We start from the raw sequence: 13,145 nt of genomic DNA, 5'->3' as shown, positions 1-13,145 counted from the left end.
GTGGATTCTTCATTGCAAAAGCATTAGTATGGAGAGAGATCAAATATATCTGAAGAAAGCTAATTCTAAAAAAAAATATCTTGAAAATTATTTGCAGTAGAGATTCTAATTATATATAGAAAGTGTTTAGCAACAAAATTCCTTATCTACGCGTAATATTAATCCTAAGAGAAGAGTGTAGGAAAGAATAACTCAAAAATAAGGACTTGTCAACCGTGACGACTGAAGATTCTAACGACTAATTCTATATTTGACCAATTCTTGGCGACACTGAATCGAACATCTATTGTGTATGCTCGAATCGGTTACTGATAAAAGGTCAATGTTAGTCTTGATTGACAAATGTTTTATCATATATTTTTGGAGAATGCCACTGTTCATTAGTTTGTACCTAACTTAAATTGGCCTTATATCAAAGAGTTAGCAGCCGTTCAGCAATAAAAGTTGAATAATCAACTAAGAAATTTAGTCATAGGTTCAAAATAGAGGGCTGATTTGGATAAACTTATAAGTTTAAGTGGCTAGAATATTGCAAGTTGTCTTGTTAATTTTCCAAATCGTTGATATTTTAAAGTCATTATATAGTGTAAATCAACATCTCTGATTCCATTTTCCATCTATTGATAGGCCAGTGAGCCTGTCTAGCACCACTTGGGCTGGGCTTCAAAATGGGCCTATTCTAACCAAATCCACTATCGCAATCCAATGTGAAAATTCATCCAAAAATGTAGTCTATTAGTAAAAAAAAAACATTTAGTTTATAAATCCTATAATATTAGTATTTGCTTATACAACTGATGCGGGAGATATTGAGTTTGCAACAAACAATCATTCTACTCAGTTGACTTGTTTTTTTTTTTTTTTTTGAGATTTGGGGCCCATAAGCCCAATGGGCCAAACCTATTTAACAAGAACATATTTATGTATCGAATTAGCTTGAGCTATTCCATTAATATTGGGAAATGTATTTAGCTGTTAATTACTCTCTCAGTCACCCAAATATTGTCTCACTTTAAGGAAGGTGTATATAATTCTTGTCCAACCCCAATTAGTTTGAGGCCTTTTGGGAGTGACCCAAAAACAAATCCGTGCGGGCTTGACCCAAAGCGGACAATATCAAACTAATGTTGCAGTCGACGATCCTGAACATCAATCACAAGAAACATTGTACATGGACGACAATTGCAGCAGTCACATGAGAAAAAATATGATCCTTGATGAAACAACATCATGGAACTGGGAAGACGAATCAGTCGAGCATCTATCCCTAGATGATTATGAATCATCAAATGTAGACGATGAAGAAGATTATGGCGTTCCTCCACCTCAAAGTCCAAATCCTAATCTCCAATAAGAAAGACTCGTTCATTACGAGAAATATATGAAGTATCTGAATTTGCTCCTTATTCTAGAGAGCCTGAAAATTTTGAAGTTGCAAATAGCAAAAAGATTTGGAGAAAAGCAATGGAGGAAGAAATTGCCATGATAGACAAGAACAACACTTGGGAGTTGGTCAATAAACCAATACATAAAGATGTCAATGGAATGAAATGGTTCTATAAAACAAAATATCAAGAAGATGGAAGCATTCAAAAGCATAAAGAAAGACTTATGGTGAAGGGGTACTCTCAATAGCCGGAAGAGCTAGAAGAAGAGGTGTTTGATGAACAACCTCAAGATTTTTGTGTTGAAGGAGAAGAAGCCAAGGTGTACAAATTGAAGAAAGCTCTATATGGCCTTATAGATGATCTTATCTATATTGGTACTAACATACATATGATAGAAGATTTCAAGAAAAGAATGATGGAGGAATTTGAAATGACAGATTTGGGAATCATGAAGTATTTTCTTGGAATCCAAGTGAAGAAATATTTAGGAGAAATACTCATATCACAAGAAAATACGTTGAAGATCTCTTGAAGAAATTTTATATGGAGAACTGCAATCCAGTTTTCTCTCCTATGACAACAAGTGATAAATTACAGAAAGTGTTCCATTCAAGATCAAAGTATATTGAGTTGCGTCATCATTTCATCCGAGATATGGTGAACAAAGAAGAAATCAGTTTGGAATATGTTGGAACAAAAGAGCAGCTTGCGGATTTCCTTACTAAAGCAGTTCCAGTAGAGAAATTTGAGAAGTCTCGTGATATGCTCAAGATTGCAAATTACGAGGGGGTGTTGAAAATGTAATTTGCAGTCATGAACCTCAACGAAGAGTCATGTACTTTGATGAAGAGTTATGTACATTGATTAAGAGTCATGTACCTTAGTGAATAGTTATGTCCCTTAGTAAAGAGTTTAGTAAGGAGTCATGTCCCTTAGTGAATAGTCATGTATGTATCTATAAATACCATTGTAATCTCCACCATTTATTCATTCAAAAAGAATCATTCAATAAAATAACATATTCACTATTTAGTGAAATATATCAATATCCATATTCTCTCCAAATATAAAAGTGCCGCAGCACTTATTATTGATTCCCATATCCAACCTTCACACCTAGTAGGCCTTGCACTTGAAAAATATCAACTTTATTTCTTATTTTTGAAAGTCCTTTCTTTTTAATGAGATGACCACCAACAATACTTTTAACAATTTTTTCTCTCTGACTCTCTTTTATTTTTTTTAATTATGCATTAAAACTCGTGTCAAATTAAATATTCAGTCTTTGGAAATGAAGGGAGTATAAAATTTTATATAACTTCTCCATACCGGTTTATTTATCATTTCTACCACATGACCCACTATATTATTAACTAACAATACATTTTTTAATCAATACAATTATACTAATATTACATGATAACCTATTTTCCATTTACAATACTAATACTTGAATCACTTTTAATAAAACAATAGACCTCTACGATTAACTCAAATAATAACCTATACATACTTGTGAAACCACAACACCATACTCATGAAGTAGCCTCTTGTTGTGTCAAGGCAGGTTTTACATTACTGATTTCTACTATTGAGAACCCTTCATCACATGGAATGCCCATAGCTGCACTTGATCCTCCTCCTCCACCACCTCCAAACTTGTCTTGATGTCGATGTATTTGGCGACAACGGCTTGTCTTTTCCCATCACAAACGCTCTAGCAAGTCCACGAAGCTTTTCCATGGTCGAATCAGTAGATGCCAACAAAACCCGATTCTCACGCAAGAAATTGAAGGAGAATATAAGCAAAGCTAGTATCGATGACAGCCCTGCAATGAGGAAGAGCCCCCCAAAGCTAGCTACATCGAGGCTATTGTGAGAGGTCCGAGTTCCATTACCAGCTTGCCCAACCCATTTCTCCGAGATTCTCAAATATTCCTTGTCTGCTATCAGCTTAATGATCCCTCTTGAAACATCCGAAACTAGTGGCGAACCCTTTGTAAATGCCTGCAAAGTTTTCCATTGAGATCAGTGGCTTATCTAGAACATAATCATCGGTGACAATTCAATGGGTGAAAAATAGTTTATAGCCTAAAGGGGATGGAAAAAAGAGTTTATTTACTATAATAAGCGATAAAATTTTAATATTACAGTACTAGTTTAAACTAAGTCGTTTGAAATCTCCTAATAAAATCAGTGGCGGATACAGAATAGTACTAGTTAGACTATTATTTTAGGTTTCCGGACGACCATAAGGGAAAGTTAAATTTGGCAAATCTGGACATTTTGATAGCAAGAAAAGAAGGAAATGATGAGACAAATGAACTTACAAATCCAAAGCCAGAACTCGGATGGATCGGACCAAACATTTTATACTTGTGGGAGTTTTTCGATCTGGAAAGAAAGAGATTAATGTAAGGCATTTCATCATAGATTGCATCAACTCCTCCATTGCAGCAACCTTTGGAGAGGGCTTCATCGAATTGTTCCCACGAGCTGTAGATCATAAGCTTGGACTTGTCAAACTTCATTTCCTTCATCAAGAAATCACCAACAAAGGAGCCATTCTGGTAACCAACACAATCTTTAGCTTTGATATCTGGATTCAGTTGCTCCATTGTTAGCATGGACGTCAAGTTCGCAGTGTAACTCGACGACAAAACCAGCACCACGAGCATCCAGACAATCAAAACGAATTTTGTCAAGTTGCTGCTCACTCTCTCCCCTGTCATAATGAGGGGAACTAATTGACACTTGCACATTTTTTAAAATGAATTTGATGTTACAATATTCTAATTCAGTTCTAAATCCAATATATTGTGTATGCAACGTTATGTGTCGTGTGGAATTGAAGGTAACAATTTCAAATCCTAAACCCTAATTTGATGGAGACTTACTGTGTGCAAAAACAATGGTGGAGAATGAAATCTTTCCTTGGTGATAGTCACATCTCCCACCACTACATCAATTTTCTGTTGTTTTGAGTGAAGTGAGTTCATAGAATTCATATCAAAAACTTTATTTCCAAGAAAAATAAATCAAATCCTAATAGCCATAGAAATCAACTTCAAATAAACATATATGTAACATTACATCAAAACAAAGTAACTTTTTTCAATTACCTTAGCATCCAACTTCTTGACACAATCATCATAATCACCACCATTGCATTCGTCGACATATTTGATAGACGTGGCATAGGGCGTCTTATTCCATACCTCCTGGAAAACATCTTTCGCAACACCAATGAATTCAACGAACCCTCCTTTTGCCGGAATTCCAACCCTCAACTTCGTCCCATTTGTCGGAAACTCCCACCCTTTTGGCGCATCACTCGTCTTCCCCGGCCACACAACGAGATCAAGGTTTTCCGTGTTCCTTGAGCAACCATCTTCCTTATCTCCCGGCTTCCAAATCCCGCATTTTTCAGACCAGAACCCGACAATGATTTCACCTTCCCCGTGTACATTCACTATCTCAAACGCAGACGGCTGCAGTTGTCCGTTGCTTACGTTGAAATCGCTACTCAACCCTTTCGACGAGTGGTTTTTCATCAAACCAATGAGTAAAGGTCCTGTGCTTGATGTTCCTATCGTCTCCAAATCAGTGGAATTTCCTCTGTTGAATCGCGGAGATGTCAAGCCAACTCGTTCGATTGAATCCGCGATAGCCGTCGCGCTGTCATAAGCCCAGAGGCCGAAAATATTTGGCTTTACTACTACCTCCATTTTCGGATTATCATCGCGAAACCTCTTGTTATATCTCTTCGTGAAGTTTGTAACTTCTTCGGATTCTGGGACGCGGGCCCTCACGCCTAGTACGCCTTGCATCGCCTCAATAGTCTTCGAATCCATCAAATCCAAGAGACTGGCCAGCGGATCGGAAAGGATCCAAGCATATCCTTCCTCCATCATCCCGTCTGATTTCGCCAACTTGAAGAACCGGGACGCGAGAACCGGAAGCATATCCACGACGAACACCCTCGTCTGCATCTTCTTCAACTTGTCTAACTCGCGAGCGATTAGATCATCAGTGGATGTAGGGCAAATAGCAGTTTGGTAAGAGACATAAGCATTGCTCTCGAGCATATGTTTGTCCAAGAACGGGACTAAACCCCTCCCAAAACCCGAATCCTCGTAGACGAAAACGACCTTCAACCAATTATATTTTTTTACGATTGCTGCGATTGCTTTGGAATGAGAAAAGGAAGGCCATGCTGTTCTTATGAAGAAGGGTGAATCTTGAGGCGAAAGAGATGGACTCATTGCTGGTGAAATGATTGGAATATTTGCTCTGTCGCCCATATTTATCACGAAGTCGGCTTGATTCGAGTTTTGTGGCCCGAAGATCGCCATCACTTGAGTGTTCTTCAATAGATCTATAGCTGCAAGAAAATTACAAACCAAAATTTATAGGAGTTTGGTTTGATGGATGACTAAATAATGAGTATGTTGTGACAAAATAGAGCAACTGTGTAATCGAGACAAGAACAGAAACGTAAAGAGACACAAAATTTACGTGGTTCATAACGTTACTTGGCTACGGTACGGTATGCGGTATGACACTTTAGGTACGGTATACCGTACCGATCCACCCCTAGTCGTTAAATTTTAGTTTTGCATGATAGGTTTATAATCTGATTATTTTCTAAACTTTCGTCAAATGCATACCAGACAGATTTTAAAGATGGTTGATTTGAAGAAAGTTTGGTTACTCCCTCCGTCACCCATTAGCAGTAGCGTATTCACGAATTTCAATATGGGGTGCGAAAATAATTATGACGACTTAGAGCTTCGATATTCAAATAATTCTTTTTTGTTCCCTTTATTATGTTTTCTAGTAAATTATAATCTTTATCTGCACTTTTTTCAGTAAATCTTCGTCTTTTATTATGATTAGCCAACTTTATATATGAATGCAAGATTCTAAAATATTAATTCAAAGTGAATTCATTCATTATAGACGATAGATTATATATTAAGATTTTAACATATAAATATAAGATCTACGCGTATGAAAAAATCATACTATATTAATATCTCTTTGAAACAAAGTAATGAAACCAAATATGAATAAAAACAAAACTAACGAAATTTCATTTCTTTTAAATTCTACAACAATATCAATATTAATCAAAGAAAACAAAATCAAATTGAAAAGACAAATGAAGTTCAGTGTATGAATGAAAACAAAAATAAATTGAGAAGGACAAGTCAAGAGAGAGTATTTTGTAACAAATTCATTATAGAAACATTTCCACATTATAGTACACTAATTTAATAATTAAATGTCAATGAATTATTGAAATCAACAAAATAGATTAAAATGCAGCATTGAGGTTCGAACCTAGGTCCAGGCTGAGATAGAGCACTTCTCTACCACTAGGCTAGTGATGCCATATATCATTGAAAGCACTAATACTATATTAAACCTGAAATTTTTGGGGTACAGTTGATTATTACTATGTGCGTACGCCACTGTCCATTAGCGGTCACATGATTTGACCGGGCACGGGTTTTTAAGAAATGTAAAGAAAAGTTGGTTGAAAAAGTTAGTAGGATGTGGGACTTCACTTTTTTATATTGGTTTATAATAAAATGTGAGTGAAGTGAGTTAGTGGAATGTGGGACCTACTACCATTTATGGTAAAAATGAAGTGTGACTCTTAATTGGGGACGGACCGAAATGGAAAAGTATGACTCTTAATGGGGGACGAGAGGAGTTATTTTCTAAACAAATTCGTCAAATGCATACCAGACAGATTTTAAAGATGCAAACCAAATATCTGAATAAGTTGGATTATTTTATCAATCATGTACCTTCATAAGCTGTAGGGATAACATCGCCCTTTGAATCCCGGAAATGAGGCACAATCATGGTGGTGTGATTGCGGTTGGCGTAGAAATCTTCGACTGCCATCGAGATGCAAGTCCTACATACCTTTCCAAGAGGAGTGTCAAGATCAAGAATCACTCCTACATCAGCTTTAGCAGCGGATGAATTGAAGCCGGTCGATTGGCTAACGTAAAAGGACATGAACAAAAGCATAAGAAACCAAAGAAAGTGTGGATTCTTCATTGCAAAAGCGTTAATATGGAGAGAGATCAAATATAAATGAAGAAAGTTAATTATAAAAGAATAAATTGAAAATTAACTGCAGAAGTGATTATAATTATATATACAATGTGTTTGGCAAAAAATTTCCTAATTTACGCGCATAACTAATCCTAAGATAGAGTGTAGGAAAAGATACTTCAAAAATAAGGACTTTTCATCGTGGCGACTGAAGATTCTAACGACCTGATGTGATTTGACTAATTCTTAGCAATATTTTTAAGTAGTAGTAAACATTTGCACAAATCCATACAATTACTAAACATTTTCTTATCGGTTATTGACGAAAGGGTCAATCAAATCTCGAGTTATATCACTCAACGAGTTGGTTTGTTCGACCATAAAACACAACTTAATTAAATCATTATTGTTAAGAATTTAATAATTATAAGAAAACCAAGGCTATCTATTATGTGTGGACTGTGGAGGAGAAGATTTGTTAATTTTTTTGGGAAAGACCGAAAGAAGGAATAAATCTTAATTAGCACCACTTTTAAAAGTTGAATAATCAACTAAGAAATTTACTGTACTAATAAATTCAAAGCTCAGAGGGTTGATTTTTTATAAACTTTAGTTTAAGTGGCTAGAATATTGCAAGTTGTCATATTCCATATATTTTTGATATTGTCATATAGATAGGCCTGTCTAGCTCCACTTGGGCTGGGCTTCAAACTGGGCCTTCTAACCAAATCCACTATTGCAGTCCAATATGAAAATTCATCCCAAAATATAGCCTATTAGAACAAAAAATCATTTTGTAAATTCTATTATTATATTTGTTTATATATATCTTATCGAACTCAGTTTATTTGTTATTAACAACCATTCATTTAATAAGAATATATCTATATCAACTACTGATCTAGGGAAATCATTACTTCAATGCATACTAAAAAACACAAATTTAGTTCACTATAAAAGCAATTTAGTTCACTACACGAAGATGTGAACCAAAACACCATTACAGTGAACTAAATCCTTGACGAAGTAAATATATCGTTTTGATCTAATTGGCTGAGATTTGTTCTCTAGTTATGCACTTAATATTAATTATACTTTGATCATCTCTCCATATCTATATATCGAATTAGTTTGGACTATTCTAGTCGTATTGTAATATAAATTTAACGGTCAATAATTTTATGTGTCCTACTTATGAATAAAAAAGAATGGAACTAATTTGATCCCTTTGAGCCTGCCATATTTATATATGAACTGATCCAAGTAAATTGTATTATTAACTACCACTAATTCTATTGTTGACAATTCAACATCTTGAGAAATCCTTCCTTCTTCAACAACCCTTTCTTCAAAGCTAGTTCTTGATTCCTTCGACGATTTATCCTCTCTCTCTCGATCAAAAGCTCCGGCAAGATCAGACAGCTTCCGCTTGATCGGGCCACGAGCTGTTAGAACACTCCGATTCTTGTAGATGAAGATGAGCAAAGATATGATCAGGGCTGATAGTGAAGAAAGCCCGGAAATCAGAAAGAGGCCCTTGAAATGAACGAGATCGAGGCGTTTTCCGGCGACGGTAGTTCCATTCCGGCAGCCGCAGTTCACTTGTCCGAACCACTTGTCGGAAATTTCATCCATTTTCCCATTCTCTTTCATTTCCAAGATTGCTCTTGAGACATCCGGGGCTAGTGGCGAACCCTTTTGAAATGCCTGCAAAATCGTTAGTACCGAAAAAAAAACGCGACTTACAAATCCAATCCCCGATTTCCGATAGGTTGGGCCGATCATGGTGTAATTATGGCAATATTTCTTGAGAAATAGCCTATTAGAAGGCAGATTATCAACAATTGCACCAACTCCTCCTTTCCAACCCAATGTGAGGCCTTCATTGTAATCTTCGAACGAGGTGTAGTTTTTGAACTTGGACTTGTCTGATTTAATACCTTCCAAAACTGATCTAATGAAAGGCCCTTCTTTATAGCCAATGTATTCCCCTTTCCTAGTTAGATCGTGGATGTCGGCCGGATCGAGCTGCTGCACCGTCAGCATCGATGTCAGGCTCGCAGTGTAGCTCGATGTCAGAACGAGCACCGCGAACAGCCACACAATCACCACGAATCTCGACAAATTGCTCTTCACTTTCTCCTCTGACATAAGAAATTGTTTCAATTATAGTTAATTAGATCATATACTCCCTCCGTCCAATTAAAAATAATAATTATAATCACTATAAAAATAATTGGGCTATTACAATTAAAAATTGGGTCCCACTTTTATTGGGATAACATAATATATTGGAAAGTAGTTAGTATAAATATGAAAAAAATACTTCAACTGTTACTGAAAAATATAAACATTTAGTTAGACAACGAAGGCAGTGAAAAGGAGGACTTACTATGTGCAAAAACGAGCGTCGAGAAAGAGAACCAGAAAATCATCCCGACTTGTTGTAGGGGAGGACCTCGGAACTCGTCGTTTAAACGATGCTCGAGAGCCCAAACGACAAAGCCAGTGAAGATGAAATATGCCCCAATGGTCAACCAGAGGCCCGTCGTGAGAGGTTTCATGAAAATCCAAGCATTCTTGTCGTCCACGATTGGGACAACCGCTGAAGCTCCGGATTCTATGTAAGGAATGGTGAAATCAACATATTTTGATCTGTTTGCTGACATGGTTATGCCTGCTACCACTACATCAAATTCTGTCCATTGCAACAATAATTTTGGTTAGAAAACATAAATTGCAATTATTCACGGAACAGATAGGAAAACTCATCCCAAAAAGGTAGCATCTTATATGAAAGAGCTCATTTGGTCTATAAACTCCTAAATTTACCTTGAGGAATACTTGTTCGATAAGGCCATCGTAGTCAAATCCGGTGCTATTTCTGTCGTCGAAGGCAACATACTCGTATTCAACGTAGGGCATCGATCTCATGACTTCTTCGAAAACATCAATGCAAAAGCCACTTGGTTTAACCTTTTTTGTCTTTTCATCTACTTCAGCACTAATAAGCCCACGAGTTCTACCCTTCAAAGGAACCCCCACTTTCAACTTCTTTCCCAACCCATTCACATCCCATCCCCGAGGCACCTCGCTCGTTTGCCCCGGCCACACCACGGCTCCAAGCCTCCTCCCAGGATCACCACCACCATCGTCTCCTCCCAGTCTCTTCGAGATCCCACGACCCTCCCTCCAGAATCCGACCGTGTATGGTCCATTGCCTAAAACATTCACAATCTCAAACACAGACGGCTGCAGCTCCCCATTTTCAGTCATGAAATCGCCACTCAGCCCTTTTGACATGTAGTTCCTCATCAAAGGAGCTAGCTTAGGCCCATTATTGGAAATCCCAATTTCTTCCAAATCTGTCCCATTTCCCAATAATACCCCTCTTTCAAAAAGTGGATATGTCACATCGACACCTTCTACTGCTTCCGCTAAAGCAACCATGCTGTCATAAGCCCACAAACCAAAAACACTCAGCTCCGGTATTTCAAACTCTGGATTCTCCTCGTAAAACCTCTTCCTCCATCTCGTCTCGAACCCCCTAACCTCACTAGACCTCGGAAAATACGCCCTCACCCCAACCACGCCCTGCATCGCCTCGATACTCTCCCAATCCAACAACCCGGTGATCAAACCGGACACAATCCAAACATACCCCTCCTCCATCATCCCAGCTCCCCACGCCAATTTGAAGAAACGCGACGCGAGGGACTGCGACATGTGGACGACGAAAACCCGCGTCTGCATCTCCCTCAGCTCTTTCAATTTTTCAAGAATGTCATCCTTGTCAGCAGAAGGAGAGATTGCAGTCATGTTTGAGACAAAGCTGCCGCCTTCCGACAAATACTGAGTGAAGAATGGTAATAATCCGATCTTATGAACAGTGTCTTCGTGGACTAACACGACCTCTCTCCAACCGAAATTCTTGACGATTGCAGCAACTGCTTTGGCTTGGGAAGAAGCGGACCATGATGATCTGATGAAGTATGGCGATTCTTGAGGGGAGAGAGATGGGCTTGTTGCTGGTGAGATTATTGGGACTTTCACTTTGTTGGAAATGTCGATGACGAAGTCGGCTTGAATGGAGGTTTGTGGCCCGAAAATCGCCATTACTTGAGTGTTCTTCAGCAGATCTATTGCTGCAACAACAAATTTTGTCCATTAATATATATATGTGATGGAAATAATAAGAATAAGAAGACAAGAAAAGAGAAAAAAAAAATTAAAAATTATTCTGAAAAATCTGTGCGCTCGATCCCATATATTCTTAAAGGTCAGCGAATTCAATCCCAAATTTCGAAAGGTCAACGAAATGAAACTCATATTCCGAAATTTCTCTTAAAAAACTAGGAAAGAAAGCTTAATTTGAAGTTGAATCAATTAATACACTAGTTTTCTTATTTTTGAAATTTTTTGCTATTTTCTCTTGTTATGTACTAAAACAAACAAACACACAAGAATATAAAAAACAGATATCAAAATATTTTCTCATGGCAACCTAAGGGTCTAACATGGTATATCCACTAATATGGAATAAGCATATATACATGCAATAAACTAAAGCAATTAAATTTGTACTTAAGTAATCAAAATATTGCAACCAACTTTCTAGGAGTAATTAAAATATTGCAATCCACATCATTTGAAAGAAATTAGTATAAAAAATCCAACGTATATATGGTTTATTGACTTATGATAACTTCGGTCAAAATAAACTATTTAACATATTACAATTTCTATAAAAAAAAATGAAAGTGATTATTTGGACTTACCTGCAGATGTTGCAGCAACAACATCAGTTTTTGAATCCCTAAAATGAGGCTCTATCATTGTGTTGTAGCTTCTGTTGGAGTAGAAATCTTCAATGGCCATAGTAATGCAAGATTTTAGTATTTTTCCGAGAGTAGTGTCGAGATCAAGAATGACCCCGACATCAACTTTTACTGCACTCGACTGGGTAAAATAAAAACTTTGGAAGATAAGAAAATGCAAAAACCATAGTTTCAAATTTTGCATAATAGAAGAATGCATTGCTAGGAATTTTAGTATATGAAGTAGTATATACTCTTTGGAAGAGGATTGGTGTGACATTTGGTATGTGAATTTCAAGTATTGAAAGATATAAATAGCAACTCTATCAACTTGTAAATTTCTAGGATATTTTACACTTTTGTATACAAATTTGAGTATATCCAAGATCATTTTCAAATCTTCAAAAGAATCCAAATTCAAGACTATGAAGATAGACGCTATGCAAATTTAATTTGAAGGAATCAAATTTATGACTAGATAGGATGTCAATGTATATTGTATAGTTGGACAATGAAAGTTTGTTGAATTATTGTTATTTTCTTATGTTTGAATGAATCAAATTTCATGACTAGGGAAGTCAAGTATGCATAATTCTTTGTAATATGTAAATTTCTTGATGTTTGTAATTTAATAGACTTCACTATCAATTAGTAGTTGCCATTTCATAATTTACACAAGTACCTAAAAAAGTTCATTATTGGTTATATTGTGCATAGGTAATTTCTGTCACAATTTTATTTTCTTTAAATACAATAATGCTATCAATACATTTTTATATATGGGAATTTTTTTAAATCGTAGGACAGGGGCATGTTACAATCATATCATTTTTATTACTATTCATATTTTTTTAATTTACGCTTA

At 36.4% G+C, this 13,145-nt stretch overlaps 1 protein-coding gene across 1 annotated transcript; it reads right to left on the bottom strand.

Annotated features, from left to right (window-relative positions):
* Nucleotides 1-2,993: 2,993 nt before the first annotated feature.
* Nucleotides 2,994-12,367, bottom strand: LOC125207020 (glutamate receptor 2.9-like). Its single transcript, XM_048106229.1, has 10 exons — nt 12,242-12,367; nt 10,232-11,608; nt 9,856-10,161; nt 9,210-9,607; nt 8,719-9,170; nt 7,208-7,407; nt 4,511-5,772; nt 4,286-4,360; nt 3,719-4,141; nt 2,994-3,395 (listed from the first exon to the last, which is right to left on the bottom strand). The coding sequence occupies exons 1-10, from the start codon at nt 12,339-12,341 to the stop codon at nt 2,994-2,996; spliced, it is 4,995 nt and encodes a 1,664-aa protein (XP_047962186.1). The 5' UTR covers nt 12,342-12,367.
* Nucleotides 12,368-13,145: the final 778 nt, after the last annotated feature.

Source organism: Salvia hispanica, chromosome 2, assembly GCF_023119035.1.
Source record: "Salvia hispanica cultivar TCC Black 2014 chromosome 2, UniMelb_Shisp_WGS_1.0, whole genome shotgun sequence".
NCBI classification, from domain to species: domain Eukaryota; kingdom Viridiplantae; phylum Streptophyta; class Magnoliopsida; order Lamiales; family Lamiaceae; genus Salvia; species Salvia hispanica.
The sequence above is the reverse complement of the archived record's forward strand: the minus strand, read 5'-3'. Positions and strand labels throughout refer to the sequence as shown.

Coding starts and splice junctions, on each gene's coding strand:
- LOC125207020 (XM_048106229.1), bottom strand. CDS start 12,341: ATGGCCATTGAAGATTTCTACTCCAACAGAAGCTACAACACAATGATA. Junction 5,773..7,207: donor TATCCCTACAGCTTATGAAG/GTACATGATTGA, acceptor ATTTTCTTGCAG/CTATAGATCTATTGAAGAAC. Junction 4,142..4,285: donor CACCATTGTTTTTGCACACA/GTAAGTCTCCAT, acceptor AAAATGTGCAAG/TGTCAATTAGTTCCCCTCAT.